The sequence below is a fragment of the Helianthus annuus genome, chromosome 2 (assembly GCF_002127325.2).
Source record: "Helianthus annuus cultivar XRQ/B chromosome 2, HanXRQr2.0-SUNRISE, whole genome shotgun sequence".
NCBI lineage: Eukaryota > Viridiplantae > Streptophyta > Magnoliopsida > Asterales > Asteraceae > Helianthus > Helianthus annuus.
In genome coordinates, this window is record NC_035434.2 from 168,729,090 (window position 1) to 168,746,549 (window position 17,460).

The 17,460-nt window shown below is 37.5% G+C and overlaps 1 protein-coding gene across 1 annotated transcript; it reads right to left on the bottom strand.

Moving 5' to 3' along the window:
- Positions 1-4,805: 4,805 nt before the first annotated feature.
- LOC110927107 (transcription factor MYB46) lies at positions 4,806-7,251 on the bottom strand. The gene is made up of 2 exons (XM_022170711.2): positions 6,699-7,251; positions 4,806-5,757 (listed from the first exon to the last, which is right to left on the bottom strand). The coding sequence occupies exons 1-2, from the start codon at positions 7,007-7,009 to the stop codon at positions 5,058-5,060; spliced, it is 1,011 nt and encodes a 336-aa protein (XP_022026403.1). The 5' UTR covers positions 7,010-7,251; the 3' UTR covers positions 4,806-5,057.
- Positions 7,252-17,460: the final 10,209 nt, after the last annotated feature.

The following is a 17,460-nucleotide window of genomic DNA, read 5'->3' on the forward strand; positions in this document are numbered from 1 at the left end:
CGGATGGTCCTTGGTCGCTCATACTGTAAACTAACAAATAGTCAAATAACACACAATAATAAAATACAATTATGCACGTATTTCCGTAATTTATTTCCTAACACTTTAAATAAATTTTGGTGTCAGCAGAACACTTTTGTGGCTGAATCAGTGGCTTAGCTCTGATACACCTTCAGTCGCAACCCCCGTCCCCTTAACAAACCCGGGAACGGGCGGCCGCAACCAGTTTCGGTGGTATCGGTGTTTTATCCAATTTGGCAGCGGAAATTTCATTAGGACCGTAGTTAGGAAATATTTTATCAGAGTAAAATACCACAATTTCATAATATTAAATACATGGGGGTAAAACCCAAGTTTTAAGTACACACATTTTCATAGGAATAAATCCTATTTTTATTTAATAAAACATCTATTTATTTTAGTTAACTTTATTGCCACTTTTCCAAGCGTTCAGTGCTGTCCAGTTGGCTTCTATTTGGCTTTCACATTTTGTTACCTGAAACGCATTTAAAAACATTTTGTCAGTGGAAAATACTGGTGAGTGAATCCCAGTTTAATCAAGTTTAAATAAAAACCACTGTACAGTATTGAGGGCGGTCTCGCAATTACATTTGTTTCCAAGTCATACCAATTACCACCCACGGTACTGTCAACCCAACTTGTGGAAATATTACCCCTCGCAAGGCAATAATAAATTTTGTATACAAAACCCCAACATACCGACGATAATTGTATCCTTACAAATACTCAATAACTGTTTAATATATAACTAATTTAGTGAGGTTTTGTAAAAACAGTTTGCAAAAAGGAGATTAGTCACATTGCTGTCTTAGGTTTTCTGTAGGGGTTTCCTGGTGACAATCTATAAATTACACAAATGCACACGTGTTAGTATAATAACCCATTTTAACATTAGTAATACCCTCCCGAGACGGCATTCCAACGACTACTTCGGGAAGTACCACGACAGCCGTTACGGAATCCTAGATCAATCGGGCAGCGTATCTAATACGTATCCAGGGGTTATGATACTTACAACGGAGCAGAACTTCGTTATTTAGGGGGTATTATACCCGAGAATAGCTTTTACTATTAAGAAATTCATGAGAGAGAAAGAGATTTGAGCGATCGGAACTGAAAGCCGATGCCCTCAATTTATAGGGCTGTAATCTGACTTCCTCGCGGCCCGCGACAGCCACAACTGTCTCTTTCGCGGCCCGCGAGATAGGTGGCTAGGGCTGTAGGTTTGATCGGTCACCACCATAGATTTGCCGGGTGTTGTGCCATGTGGCACTCTCGGGCGCCACCTATACCTCGCTCGTGGCTCGCGTAGACTCAGGCGGAGTCTGTCGCGGCCCGCCAGAGCCTCTATTTTCTTGTTTTTAATTAGTTTAAATAAAAATTGAGGTATTCGGGGTCCGTTTTTACGTATGGTGGGGGAGGGATTTTAGAACATATTGGGGTATTTTAATTATTTTTAGGGTGTCGAAAATTTTTCGAGGGTTGTTATATAAAAAAACAATATAGAGATAATAGAATCATGCATCAAGACTTTATCCCCCTCTTTCGACCGTAAATTCTATCATTCTAATCTCTCCAAATATTCAAGTAGACGGTAAAAATAATGGTTTTAATCATGACTTACTTAACTTAGTCAGTGAACTTGAATCCAACCAGGAACAAATGGAATGAAGATTAGTAGAAATTGGAAAAGGAATATCAAGCCATCTGCTAATGCCACTCTAAACTCTAGCAGCAACTCTACAATCCCCAAACATGTACTCTACCATCTTCGCCGATAAAAAACAAACCAGACACATAACAAATGAAATATTGATAACTTTTATGCTTAGATTAAATCTTGTTGGGACACGATCCAAAACAACATTCGCTACACATGTATTTTCACTTTCCTAGGCACCAACCTGTGCCACCCTGTAGCATGGTTACCTTCTGGGAGAGTCAGACAATCAATACTTCTTCTTATCCATTTAACCGAAAAATCTTTCTCATAATCTGAAACCCATACCCATTTATATTCCAAATTGATCAATGTAAAGTCGTCCAAGAACCTTAATAGACCCCCAATTGATGAGCCTCTACCCACCCCTCGGATCGTGAATCCAATTCCGTATAAATCCCAAATCATTTAACCGATTAAAAAACGAAACGTCCTTATGAACTTTCAAATTGAAAAGACGCCTAAACCTCAAGCATAAAAGTGTATAACACAGCCACACTTCCTTCCAAAAAGACGTGTTCTTTCCATTTCCATGAACTAGGGATAATTTCTATTTTATGCAAGTCCAAGACCACTCTATTATATTAGCCCAAATCCTAGTCCCTTTGCGCCTACTATACATTCCCGAACTATCTAGGTTATCCCCATATATGATCTTTAACACACGAACCCACAATGAGTGAGAGTTATTTACATATCTCCACCTCCATTTGTAACAAAAGAGCGAATCTAAAACGTGGTAAAACCTCCTATACCCGAGCCAGTGGCGGATCTAGAAAATCTTCATAGCGGTAACGTTTTATAAAAAACGTTAACGAAATCGAAAAATCGTAAAATTTTTCCAAAATTTACACTACCGCCGGAGCGCCAAGCGGTAGCGAAGGCTACTCCTTCCCCTAAGGTAGGCTACCCCTTCCCCTAAGGTGGATCCGCCCCTGACCCGAGCCACCTTTAGCTTTATTGGCAAAGACAGAATTTTAAGAATGTCTTCATGTCCTCCATAGGAAAAACTCTCTCTCAGAGACTCCAACTTCCTTTTGACCATAACTGGGAAAAAAAAGGATATGTTAGATTATTCGGGTTTGTTTACGGGTCACGCGGTTCACGGGTTGCGGGTCAAGAGTAGATCTGTTTGAAGGGTAAAATGGTCAATTATGGCTGTTTTGTACATTGGAAAATCTTAGTGATTTTGGCTGCACGTTTATGTAGATTTGGTAAAGGGTTTGACCGAGTATAATGCAAGTGTACGTTGAGTTGGATGCATGGTACACGCTGCGCAGAATAAAATTCAATATTGCACCGGTTCTTTAGGATAGAATATTAGTTTATTCTTTTTTTATTTGCATGTATGTATGGCTATTTAAAGCCGTTCGTTTAATGAATAGAGGTACCCCTTTTCTTTTACATAATACAATAGCCAATCTTATACCCTCTGCAACTTTACATTAATAATATATACATAACTGAGAGTTGTGAGTCTGTAGACATTGGGGCCTGTAACCAACTTTTGGTATCAGAGCCTAGGGCTCGTGAAGACGGAGAAGGCTGGTTTGAGAGTCGGTTTCGAGAAAGGGTGTAGCCCTTGGCTGCGGGGCAAACGCATCAAGAAGAAACCGAGTTTTGGTAGTTATTCTTCGCAGCGTGTTTTCGGGTTTTTTCAAAACAGGGTATTTACGAGTGTTTCGGGACAGCAGGGGGACTGTTTCGATGTCGTTTTACAATAGAAGACGGAGGCGTTATGGTGTTTTCGGTAGGCCGTTGTTGTGGTAGACGTACCGGTTAAGACGACGGGGTGACCGGGGATAAACACTTGTTTTCTGGTGCTGCTAGTGGTGATTAAAGGAGGAAGATAAAGGGTTGTTTGGATGTTAGTTGCGGGTTTGCGCAACTGTTATACAACGGTGACAACAACAAAATGTTTTGCAGAAGCCTTGATCAGATTGTTCGTGATAAGAGGAGACCGGCGTAGTGCGTGAAAAGCGGGCATAATGGATCCGTCAAAGCAGGTGGCTTTGGATTCGTCTCGTTTGGCAAGGTGAGAAAACGGAAGAAGCGGGTGGTTGTTTTCTTTATCGGTGGAGAGCCTCTTGAAGAAGGTTGAGCGAAAAAAGGTATGGTTAGAGAATAGAGAAAAAAAACACGGTGTGACATTATGGCGTTGGAGTTTAAATCGGTGGCTTTGGATGTGGCCAGGGTAGGTCGTTGATCCGTGATAAGTCAAGATGTGAATGAACGGTGTTCCAACGTTACGCCATGTGACATGTTACAAGCGTGGTCGGTTTGATCTGGGTTAAACCGAGACATTGGACGTGATCGAGGTGAAGATCGGGTGTCTGTTAGATGTCATAGTGGTTCGAAACCAAGGTGATTCGGTGCTGCGATGAAGGCGTAAACAAACACCGATTAAGGGGGTGATTGTTGGATTATTCTGGTTTGTTTACGGGTCACGCGGTTCACGGGTTGTGGGTTCAATTCGGAGCAGCAGGTTGTGGGTCAAGAGTAGATCTGTTCGAAGGGTAAAATGGTCAGTTATGGTTGTTTTGTACACGGGAAAATCTTAGTGATTTTGGCTGCACGTTTATGTAGATTTGGTAAAGGGTTTGACCGAGTATAATGGAAGTGTACGTTGAGTTGGATGCATGGTACACGTTGCGCAAAATAAGAATTCAATATTGCACCGATTCTTTAGGATAGAATATTAAAGCCTTCGTTTAATGAATAGAGGTACCTTTTTCTTTTACAGAATACAATAGCCAATCTTATACCCTCTGCAACTTTACATTCATAATATATGAGTGTGTAGAGTTTGGGGCCTGTAACCAACAAGATATATAATATATACAAATGGAATCCATAACTGAAGACAACAGAAAAGAAATGGACAACAGATTAGCTTTTTAAAAAGCCCTTTTTTTAAATTTATCCATAATCGGTTGCTAGCCATATACACTATTCATCTTAGCTCCAACTGGATACCCCAATCCTAAATAAATTTGCTTTGTAAAAATTAATAGTGTCTAGATTTTTTTTTTATATTCTTCAAATTGCTAAAAGACCACTCCCGTAAAAACAGTATCATCTTTTGAATTTTATTAGCCAGCCGGCCTTGCGTATGACGATCAATTTGAACTAGCCAAACTATTCTTACATGATGAGGTACATGTACATTTATATCTATACAATAGAATATGCACGATGACCCCCATTACACCTATGTCGGTGTCCTTTTATTCTACAATCTTGAACATTATACTACTTTCCGAAAATGGCAAAAGAAAGTTGAAGGAAATAATAACAAATCTACTTTTTTCAAGATTTAATCAAGCGAAGGGAACATGGAAGATTCTCTCATGAGTTCTTCAAGGTCCCATTCTTCAACTTTAAGTTCATCTCCTCCCTCCCAACAATTTTCGAACCCTTCGGTTATTGCTTGTACCTTGTGCTTGTTATTGTTGTAACATTGGCTCAAGATGATGTTGTTCATGTTGTTAGTCATGATGATGGAATTGCTATCATCAAGATTTTCGCATTTTATCTCTTGATTGTTATCAGTCATGTTATCTAATGGTGGGATATTAAACATCTCGTCTTCTAACCCTAAATTCCCTCCAAAGATCTCATAACATCCATTGTAATTAATCCCATTACCATCCATGCCAACTTGTGTTGTACCATAGGATGATGCATGCAAGATGGGCATGTTTGGCCCATTATGATCGTTGGTTAGGGGTAATTGTTCTATCAATTGGTTTATGTTCATGGTTTGCAATGACGACGATGATAAAGATCGTCGTGTTGCATCCATGTACATGGCCATGATGTTGCTAGAATCGTGCATGGACATCAAGCCGCCCATGATGTCCCTATGTTCGGAAGATGATGAATCATGACTTGTGTTAGGTGACGAGGAATTTGATGTAGTATTCTTTTTCAATCTCTTTTTTACCGTGGAGTTCCAGAAGTTTTTTATCTCATTATCTGTACGACCAGGCAATCTTGCTGCAATTTGGGACCACCTATGAGTTAAGAAAATAAAATCATGTTAATTTAATACAAATTTGATTATATTAAACGTAAAATACAGTATGGATGCATGCAATGCATGGAGGTTGGCTTCATTTGTAAACAAACTACTGATATAGACAGTTGAGTATCTTCAACTCAAAGGTTATATGTGGGCACACACCTCACCCTCAATTATCCCTTTCACTTTGAGCTTTCTATTAATGCACTAATGCATTGTAAACTCACACTTGACACGCACAAATAATTAGTGTATAAACATATATATTGAATACTAGAATATACGATTAATTAAATTAGCAAAAAGATTATAAGCTACAATGACCAACTGCAAAACAAATAAAAAACACAATTTTTAAAAAAATAAAGTTGTTTAAACTTTCTTTAGTATAGTATTAAGTTTGTATTTGTATATGTTCGCTTTCCAATAACTAATCATAAATAAAATGAAGGCTTTTAGTGTGGTCTAATATTATACAAGTGTTCTATGATCATGTTATATGTGATAATTATGTCAAGTTAATCTTTCTTCTGTCCAATAATGGAAGAGATAGAACTATAATCACCTCCCATTCTCCATTAATAATTTGTTAATCGGTTGAAGTCAAAAGCACAAAGATTAAATTTGTAAGTTGCATATATAATCATTCGACCATGACTTTGACATTTTACTTGCTAGGCTATATGATTAACCATGGGTATTATAGTCCATGCACCTACTTATGTAATATATATACACACACACACACACATACACACATCTTGTAAATATATTTACTTTAATGAATAAGTTGTAATTTGTAAGATAAACTTTATTGGATTAGGGTTTGAGAGATTAGTTTATATCATATTTAACCAGATATTAAACCAAAATGAAAGTTCAAAATATTATTTAGACTAATATTCATGATACTTTCAATAATATCCATCATACCTGTTGCCAAGAAGTGAATGAAGATGAATAATGACTTCTTCTTCTTGAGGCGAAAAGGCACCACGTTTAAGGTCAGGCCGGAGGTAATTGATCCACCGGAGCCGGCAGCTTTTGCCGCACCGTTGCAAACCGGCATTACGAGCAATGTCACTCCAACAGCCTTGGCCGTTGGTAATCATGTAGTTCATTAGCTTCTCGTCTTCTTCCGGTGACCACAACCCTTTTCGCATCTTCATCGTCGTTATTGCGGTGCCCTTGGCACTCGATATCGAATTATGCGGCTCGTTTGCACCTCCTATCGGTTTCCTCATTGTGTTTATGTGTATACACACGCACACAATGTGCGTATGTATGTGTTGTAATGTGTGTGTGAGAGAGATGAAAGAAACTTTAGGGTTTTGTTTTGATGGAACTCTATTGGTTGGTTATGTCTCTGAAACTTATAAGCTTCGAAAGTAGTTCTGATTTGGAGGGTTGATTACTTTATAAACTGCCAATTGTTCCTGTGTTTGTTTGTTTATGAGAGAGAGAGAGAGAGAGAGAGAGAGAGAGAGAAGGATATGATCGTTGAATGGGATTGGTGATGATTATAATGATGACGGCAATGGGGTTTGCTTAGAAATGGGGTCATAAACAGAAATTGAGAGAGAGAGAGAGAGAGAGAGAGGAGAGGGAGAGAGAGACAGAGATTAGGGTTTGTGGGAAAAAAACAAAAGAAAAAAGAAATGCTTAAACTTCACTTTTTGTGGAATATATTGCATGAATGGATTTGAATAAGTGACATACATGGTATAATAATTAAGCCAATAAAATATTGACAACCTAGTTCGTTATTATTTCAATTGTTTTTTTCTAATAAATCTTCTTAAGTTTCATTATTTCAATTGTTTTTTTTCTAATAAATCTTCTTAAGTTTCATTACTTACAATTTGACTTTAGCTGATTATTATATAAACTTAGTATTAAATTAATCTGTTTTTAATGACTTTAGCTGATTATTTTATAAACTTATTATTAAATTAATCTGTTTTTAAAATCACAACAAATTGGAGAATTTTTACAATGATAACAAAATTAATATTTTATTAAGATATTAACGCAACCAAATTTTCATGATAGATTTAAGATGATTATCGATTGGTAAAAGCTATAAAGAAATCTTGCTAATCTGCATTAATTAATTTGATAATACAAAAAGAATTTGTATTTTTTTCTCTTAAGCCTCTTAGAGTTCAAATTGTTAGGACTTGGGATGTATTCTTTGATTAATTAATATATATAATGCAAATTAAACTTTAAACATAAAGAACAAATCATTACGTTTATTAGTATATATTTTTAATTAGCTGACCGCCAAGAATATAATATATTTTTTTTATTGTGGACGCAATTCACTATCAAAAATTGACACTACTAAAATACAGAGGTTACCGACAAACAAAGGAAAATAAAACCAAAAAACAACTAACATATAATTTGTCGATTATGACCGATGGATAATCGTTAAATTTGTCATCTTAGGCAACAATAATATAAAAATCTGTGTTACAAATATTCGTTGCTGATCTGTCGAAAATTACTAATGTTTTCTTTAATAAAAATCGAAAAAATAATTATTAATGTTCGACAGTACTCTATCATAAATAATCAATTAATTCCCGACTGAATATAATCCCAAATAAGAATTACTTGAAGTATTTTCGGTAAGAGCAAATTTGCAAGGGCTAATCCGTCAGTGTTTCGTCACAAAGTTTGAGAATAAGCTTTTCTGAATGACAATAATGCAAAAACATTGAAAATATTGATTTGCGACAATAATCCTTCAAAAATCTTAATTATATATCGTTTCGAGAGCTCTCTATAACGTTTAGACTTTCCGTTCTTGATCTTTATTGTATTCGTTGGTGAGATATTTATTCAAAGGCATGATGATATATGTTGTAGCTAAAAATGTAATAATTGTAAGTCTAGGGACTAAATGTGTCATATTGTAAAAGTTTGTAAAGTTGTTACTGGCAGTTAGTAGCCGTTAATAAAGGTAGTTGAGCTGATGACAAGAGATCAGCTTGTTGATTGGAACTTCTTTCTCTCTTAGATTCTTTCTCAAATCCTCAAGCCCTATCATTGGTATCAGAGCTTGTTCCGATCAAGCTCCGGTGACCTGTCCATCACAATCCGTTATTAACATACGTTCAATTCATCTCTGTGAATCGATCATTGTATCGGTTGATTCACCTTCAATTGTGGTCCGATTCATTTGCGATTCAACGAAATCGATTGTTCCGATTTCAATTGTCTGTAACAGTGATTGATGGCGAACACTCGTCAACAAGAAATGGAGAAACAACTGAAGGATAGTCAATTGGCGATTGGTAAGATGGAGATCATTGTACAGGATCTCCAAGCAAACTCCCAATTGGTGAGCAATAGCATGCAAACGGTGGCTATGAGTGCAGAAGAAAATAAGGCAGCGGTGGCACAGATTCAGCTTCAAATGCAATTAATGGTGGAAAAGATAACAGCCTTAGAAAATAATAGGGGATTGGTTGTCAATGGAGGAAACCCTGAAACAAGATTAGCAAGGCTGGGAAGATTGGATTTCCCTAAGTTCAATGGAGAAGATGTAGAAGGATGGATTTATAAGTGTAACCATTTCTTTGAAGTGGATCATACACCGGAAAATTTGAAGCTGAGATATGCGGTGGTTAATTTGGAAGGCAAAGCATTGCAATGGCATCAAGGGTACTTAAAGAGCAACAACTTGACTATTGATTCCATAAGCTGGGATGATTATAGAAGATCAGCAGTGGCAAGGTTCTCTAATGAATTGTTTGAAGATGCCTTAGAAGAATTAAAGAACCTGCATCAGACTGGGAGTTTGCAAGAGTACTGTGATGCGTTTGATGCTCTCTTAAACAAGGTAAATCTTTCCCAAGATCAAGCTGTCAGTTTATTTGTGGGAGGATTGAAAATGGAAATTAGATGCTTGGTTAAGGCTTTTAAACCAAGAAACCTGCGAGAAGCTTATGCAGTTGCAAAACAGCAAGAAAATATACATAACACTCTATTTGGAACAAACTCTTTTAAGAAAAACTCAAACCAATTCAATACCCCATCATCCTATAAGTCTTCAACCTCAACTTTTAAACCCCCTTCAACCATGAATGCTAACTCTCTTCCTTTGTTACCCAAACCTACCCAAGCTAACCTACCAAGAACCACTAGAAAATTATCTACAAAAGAAATGGCTGAAAAGAGGGAAAAGGGAGAGTGTTTCTGGTGTAATGAGAAGTTCACACCCACTCATGACTGCAGAAATAAAAAACTATTCAACATTGAACTAGTATATGAAGAAGATGATCATCTAGATGAGGAGGAAGTGGTAATTGGGTCTGAGGAGCCTCAAATCTCTATTCATGCCATCACAGGGGTACCCTCTTATTCCACCATGAAAATTGAAGGCTATATGGGAACTAGAAGATTGTACATACTGGTTGACTCAGGGTCAACCCACAACTTTATTAGTTTGAAACTGGTAAAGAAGCTGCAGTGTGGGGTACAATCCGTTTCATCTATGAGGGTTACTGTAGCCAATGGTAACCAATTGGAATGTGGCCAGAGGTGTGTGGGGTTCAAATGGAAGATGCAGGGTATGTGGTTTCAAGCTGATATGCTTGTGATTCCATTAGACAGCTATGACATGGTGCTGGGTATAGAATGGCTGTCTAAATTGGGAGATATTGTATGGAATTTTGCTGAGATGACCATGCAATTCAAGGTCCAAGATAAGGTGTACACATTGAAAGGAACTGAAACAAATGGAATCAAGTTGTGTTCTACTGAAACAATGAGTAATTTGCTTAATGGAGGAGCAGGGGCAATTCAGTCACACATATTTGGGCTGCAATTGAAGAGTGATGTGCAGACTGATCCATTTGGGTCCAGGGTCACTAACACCATCACTTGTGTCAAATTGCAGACATTATTGGAAGAATATAAAGATGTTTTTGATGTTCCAACTGCATTACCTCCAAAGAGGTCTTTTGATCACAAAATAACTCTTAATAATGGGGACAAACCTGTGAACTTAAGGTCTTATAGATATCAAGCCCTGCAAAAGGATGTGATAGAGAAGATGACACAAGAAATGTTGGATTCAGGGGTAATCAGGAGTAGTCAAAGCTCCTTTGCAGCACCTGTGGTGTTGGTGAAGAAGAAAGATGGGTCATGGAGGCTATGTATTGATTACAGACAGCTCAATGAGGCAACCATCAAGAACAGATTTCCTATACCCCTTATTGATGAGTTGCTTGAAGAGTTAGGAGGGGCCACAATTTTTTCTAAATTGGATTTGAGGTCTGGCTACCATCAAATCAGAATGTATGAGCCTGACATACATAAAACAGCCTTTAGAACACATCAGGGATTGTTTGAGTTTTTGGTAATGCCCTTTGGGCTAACCAATGCTCCTGCCACCTTTCAAGCTTTGATGAATCAAACATTCAAGGCCCAGTTGAGGAAGTTTGTGCTTGTTTTCTTTGATGACATTCTGGTGTACAGCAAGGATCAGGATCAACATGTTGAACATCTAAGACAAGTGTTAGAGACTATGAGAAATCAGCAACTGTTTGCCAAGTTGTCTAAGTGCAGCTTTGGGGGGCAAAAGGTAGAGTACCTTGGGCATATCATCACAAAGGAGGGTGTATCAACTGACCCTACTAAGATTGAAGCAGTGATGTCTTGGCCTGTTCCTACTAATGTGAAGCAGTTAAGGGGATTTTTGGGCCTTTCAGGGTATTATAGAAGGTTTATTAGATCCTATGGGGTGATTGCCAAACCACTGACAGACTTGCTCAAAAAGGATGCCTTCAAATGGTCCCAGGAAGCTGATCATGCTTTCCAACAGTTAAAAACTGCCCTATGCACTGCACCAGTCTTGACTCTACCTAATCTTTCCAAGACCTTTGTGGTTGAAACTGATGCATCTGCATTAGGAATTGGAGCTGTGCTGATGCAGGACCATCACCCTTTGGCTTTTATTAGTAAGGCCTTGTGTCCAAGACAACAAGTATGGTCTGTCTATGATAGAGAATTACTTGCCATTTTATTTGCAATTAAGCAATGGCATTACTACTTGATAAGTGGTCATTTTGTTATCAAGACTGATCAAAAAAGTTTAAAACATCTGCTGGATCAAAAGATAACTACACCACTGCAGCACTCCTGGATGGTCAAACTCATGAACTATGATTTTGAAATCCAGTACAAGAAAGGGGTTGATAATGTAGCTGCTGATGCATTATCCAGATTGCAAGCTGTGTCCTTATTTGAGTTAGCAGTCTCATCCTTTGAACCCTTGTTTATTGAGAAGATTAAGCAAACTTGGCAAGGTGATCTCAATTTACAAAACATTATTCAGAATATTGACACAGAAGGGCAAAATGGTCATTACAGTTGGAAGGAAGGCCTTTTAAAAAGGAAGAACAAGCTGGTAGTGGGAAATGATGAAGGTGTCAAAAAAGAGTTAATTCAATATTGTCATGAATCATCTGTTGGGGGCCATTCAGGGATTCAGGCTACTCTACAAAGACTCAAGGGTCTGTTTTATTGGAAGGGGCAGTCCAAGAATGTGAGGGATTATGTTAGAAGGTGTGACATTTGCTTACAAGCTAAGTATGAGACAACAGCTTATCCTGGTCTCATACAGCCATTGCCTATTCCAACTTGCATTTTCTCTGATATAAGTATGGACTTTATCACTGGGCTACCCACTTCTAAAGGAAAAAATGTTATCTTTGTTGTGGTAGACAGACTCACCAAGTATGGCCATTTTATTGGAATGACACATCCAATTTCTGCAACTTCTGTGGCCCAGGCATTTATTGACAATGTTTACAAACTGCATGGTTGGCCATCCACCATAGTCTCTGACAGGGATTCCATCTTTTTGAGTAAGTTCTGGCAGGAATTTACCAGACTTCAAGGCATTTCCTTAGCTATGTCTACTGCCTATCACCCTCAAAGTGATGGTCAGACTGAAGTGGTCAACAGGTGTCTGGAGACATACCTGAGATGTATGATTCTACACTATTCCCATTCATGGTACCATTGGCTTTCATTGGCAGAATGGTGGTACAACACCAATTACCATACATCTATCAAGACCACTCCTTTTCAAGCTCTATATGGCTATGCCCCTCCAATCCATGTTCCTTATGTTCATCGAGACACAGCAGTGGCCAGCATTGATTCTGAGATGTGTTCAAGAGAGGAGGCTATAACAGTCTTAAGATCAACTCTGCAGATGGCCCAAAACAGGTTAAGACAACAAGCCAATAAGCATAGAACTGATAGGAGTTTTGCTTTGGGTTCTTGGGTATATTTGAAACTAAGATCATATGTGCAGACTTCATTAAGGGGTACCAATTTTTCAAAAATGTCTCCAAAGTATTATGGGCCTTATTTGATCACTCAAAGGATTGGGGAAGTGGCTTACAAGCTGGACTTGCCAGAAGAGTCACAACTACATCCTGTATTTCATGTTTCTTTGTTGAAACCTGCTCATGGTCCTCCATCCACTATCACTCCTATACCTAAGGCTGCAAGGTTTTCTCTTAAACCACTAAAGGTCTTGGATCATAGACTAATCAGGAAGGGAAAAAGAGGTGTTGCTCAAGTGCTGATTCAGTGGGAAGGCCAATCTGTGTTAGAGGCTACTTGGGAAGATCGTCATGATTTTGTGTTGAGATTCCCTGATTTTGTTTTTTAAGAATAGGGTATACCTTGAGGACAAGGTTCTCAATAGGGGGGGAGTATTGATATATGTTGTAGCTAAAAATGTAATAATTGTAAGTCTAGGGACTAAATGTGTCATATTGTAAAAGTTTGTAAAGTTGTTACTGGCAGTTAGTAGCCGTTAATAAAGGTAGTTGAGCTGATGACAAGAGATCAGCTTGTTGATTGGAACTTCTTTCTCTCTTAGATTCTTTCTCAAATCCTCAAGCCCTATCACATGATTTTCCACGGACACTGATTTGTTAAGTGATTTAATTGCCAATGTGGTGGTAACGCACTTAGTAGTAGAGGCATATGATTTTTAAAAGAGAGATCTCAGGATCAATCATAAGTTGGGTGAATAACTTAGAATTATTGGTGTAATAAGACCGTCCGTAATGGGGCGTGATTTATGAAAAAAATTCGAAGAAAACGCCTGAAAACGCCGAGAAGCCGCTACATGACCCCGGCGTGATTTTGGGCAAATTTGGTTTTGGCGTTCTTTGAATCACGCTATTTGGGCAATTTGTTGGCCAATCAGATGAGGCCATGTGGTTTAGAGAGATGGAGATGGAATTTTTGGGTTGGGTTTGCCGGAATTTTTGGGTTGGATCCGTCGGAATTGTTGCCGGAAAAGCTGGAATGCAGGAATGCAGGAAACGAAGAAGAAGATGGAATGCAGGAAAAGGTTTTGAAAGTTTAGTTTTGACAACTCTGGTCCCTGTGGTTTAGATATGGTTCTAAATTTAACTTTTGAACTTTTGAATTTTGGTCCTTGTGGTTTAGATATGTAATGTTTTCTATTTAACTTTTGAATTTTTTTAAGAATGTAATGTTTTTTATTTAAATGAAATTTAACTAGTTTTAATTAAAAAATTTAATAATTGTGTAATGATTGACGGGGCATTATTGTGCATTATCCCACTACGCCCTTTTTGTAAAAACGCCCAATAATGCCCCCTTGCTGACTGGACTGCCTAATAGCGGAAAACGCCCAAGGGTAGGGGCATTATTCACTAAACCACTACGCATAGTCTAAGTAGAAGCAAGCATTGTCATTAAAAAAACTGATTTAATTCTAGAATTTTATATTACCAACCCACCCTTTGAACAATTTAAGGCTAACAAATAAAAGATAACTGTTTTCTAATAACTTGTTAGACCACCCGTAGTGGAGCATTATGTGGGCATTATGCTCAAAAAAACACTCCCCACTCCCATTACATAGGGCATTATGGGGCATTATGCTCAAAAAAAAATTGCTTTGGCGTGATATATAAAACGCCTAAAGGGGATTGTGGGAGGGTTGACTGACCAATGAGATTTTTTAGGGGTTTTTTCTTTATTTTATTTAATGCCCCAATAATGCCCAATAATGCCCATCCCCATTACACCCCATTTTAGAAAACGCTCAATAATGCTCCTTTGCTGACTGGACCGCCACATGACGTAAAATGCTCTAAAATAGGGGCATTATATTCCCCTTCCACTACACATGTTCTTATGTTGTAAATCTTAAGATATTAATGCATTTGCAAGCCATCAAGAATTATAAATGTAGTTTTTTTTTTTGAATGGCAAACCTTACACCAAATAAATACTAATCTACTCCTTGCTTGGGATTGAACCCTAGACCTCCAACTAAGAGGCAAGAGACTCTACCAAGTGGGCTACTCCCACATTAATTATAAATGTAGTTGAATTAAATATATACATATGTGCATGAGATAAAACGACCATTGGTTCTGTTACACAAATCTAATCTAAAAATATATTTTATCACTATCAACAAGATTCCATGCACCCAACAATCGTACTAATTTTCATGTAGCAAAATTTTAAATATGTCACAATAATTCTTACAATACACATACAAATACACATATAGATATGGCTATAGATATAGAGAGAGAGAAAGGGGGAGGGGTGATAGGGAAATATGTGGTGGTCGTTGGATAAACGAATATGGAGAAACGGTTCGGAGAAAGCGAGGCTGGTGTCTTGTCTTTTGACTCCAAACGTTGTGTTTTCGCTTTTCTATCATCCCTTCAGTGTTAATCAACAACATAATTAATTAATTTAAAATGTTTTTAAGAAACAATGCAGCTTATGAACTTTTTTTTGGTCGACAACTAACAACACATCAACTTATGCTATATGTCTTATTCTCACAAGGCCATCTTCACATACACAAGCGCAAAATAAAAGAGATGTATAAATTCAATAGCTATTACTAATTTGCTAGAACACGTAAAATAAAATAAACCATTTTTTTAATTTAAAATAAAAGAAAATGAAATAAATACAATGTTTATTGTTTTTCACACATTTGAAATTATGATGACAGTTGTTTTATTACTTTCACATGTGTTTATAAATGATTTAAAATATAAAAACATATGAACACATTATATGACATATATGTGTAGTTGTTTTATTACTTTCACATGTTTCTATAAATGATTTAAAATATAAAAACATATGAACACATTAGTTTGATATTTTTTTTATGTACATATTGTATGGGTTTATTTGTTAAAAGTACATTTCTTTCAAAAAAAAAAAAAATATAAACCATCTATAACAAATTAAATTGTTAAGATTTGTTCTATGCATTCTCTCAAAAACCTAATGCTCTTTAAAGGGTTATTGGATATTAATAATTCAAATTTTCACATGTTATCCGATAATAATCCTAACTTAAAATATTCCCTCTAACAATCCCAACTTGTAAGAATTTGGCCCTCATCGATTATTTTCTAACCGAGGTCAAACTTAGTTAGTTCCTGATGACGTGGATGCTCATGTGTAAAAAATATGAGTTGGTTGATTATGTGGATGATGACGTGGATATTGATATTGATATGAAAAAAATAATTTTTTAATTATATCTATATATATATACACACACACTCACCATCTTCACCACCACCACTCCACCACCTCACTATCACCATAATCATCACCTCATCACTACCACCAGAAGAAGGGGGAATGGAAAGAGGGCTGGGTGGGTGGTAGGCGGCAGGCCGTGGAGGAGCCATGGTGGCGGCAACCTCGACACTTTGGCGCAACCACCATGTTGGACGTAGTTATGGTGCGATAGTGGGGGTTTCTTAGGGATTTCGACTAGATCGAGGGTTTTGGATTCAGATTCACATGCTCAATTTTTTTTTTCAATCAGTCAAATATGAAAGTATGGGGTCTGGTAGGGCCCTTTTTTCCGACGACCACTAGCGACATCAGTGACGGCTGATGTTGTGTTTGTCTCCGGCAACCAAGGGTGAATGGAAAAGGACGAATCTAAAAACTCCAGTGGTATACTCTGTGTTTCATTTAGATCTTGTCATTTTTGACTTGTCTAATGGTTAATTTGATTGGGATGAATTTGAGATCGGTGGGTGAAGGTGGTGGTAATCGGTGGGTGAAGGTGATGAAAATGGTGGTTAGCAGTTGTGATGGTTGTGGAGTAGATAGCGATGGTCAACTAGTGGTGGTGAGATGGATGTAGTGTTGGTGGAGATGGTAGTGGAGATAGCAGTGGAGATAGCAACGGTGGTCGATGGCGGTGGTGGTGGTGGTGGTGGTGGAGGTGAGGTGGTGATGAGAATGCCAAATCATTGTCCATATCAACAAATAATAAAGTTGTGTGTCACATCATCGTTCACTTCAGCGTCCATGTCATCAAGAACTAACTGAGTTAGAAAAAGGATCGACGGGGGCCAAATTTTTGCAAGTTAGCATTGTTGGAGGAAATTTTTTAAGATGAGATTATTATCGGGCAATAGGTGAAACTTATTATTATTATTATTAAAATCAAATAACCATTCTTTAAATGATTGTCTTTGTGTATATTACACAACTGAAATACGATATTGAACTCACAAATAGCATTCCACTTGATCCACCAAAATCTCAAATCAATTATTTTAGACTATTTATTTTAATATATTGTTCGTGTTCATTCATTAAGGATATTACGTGCTCA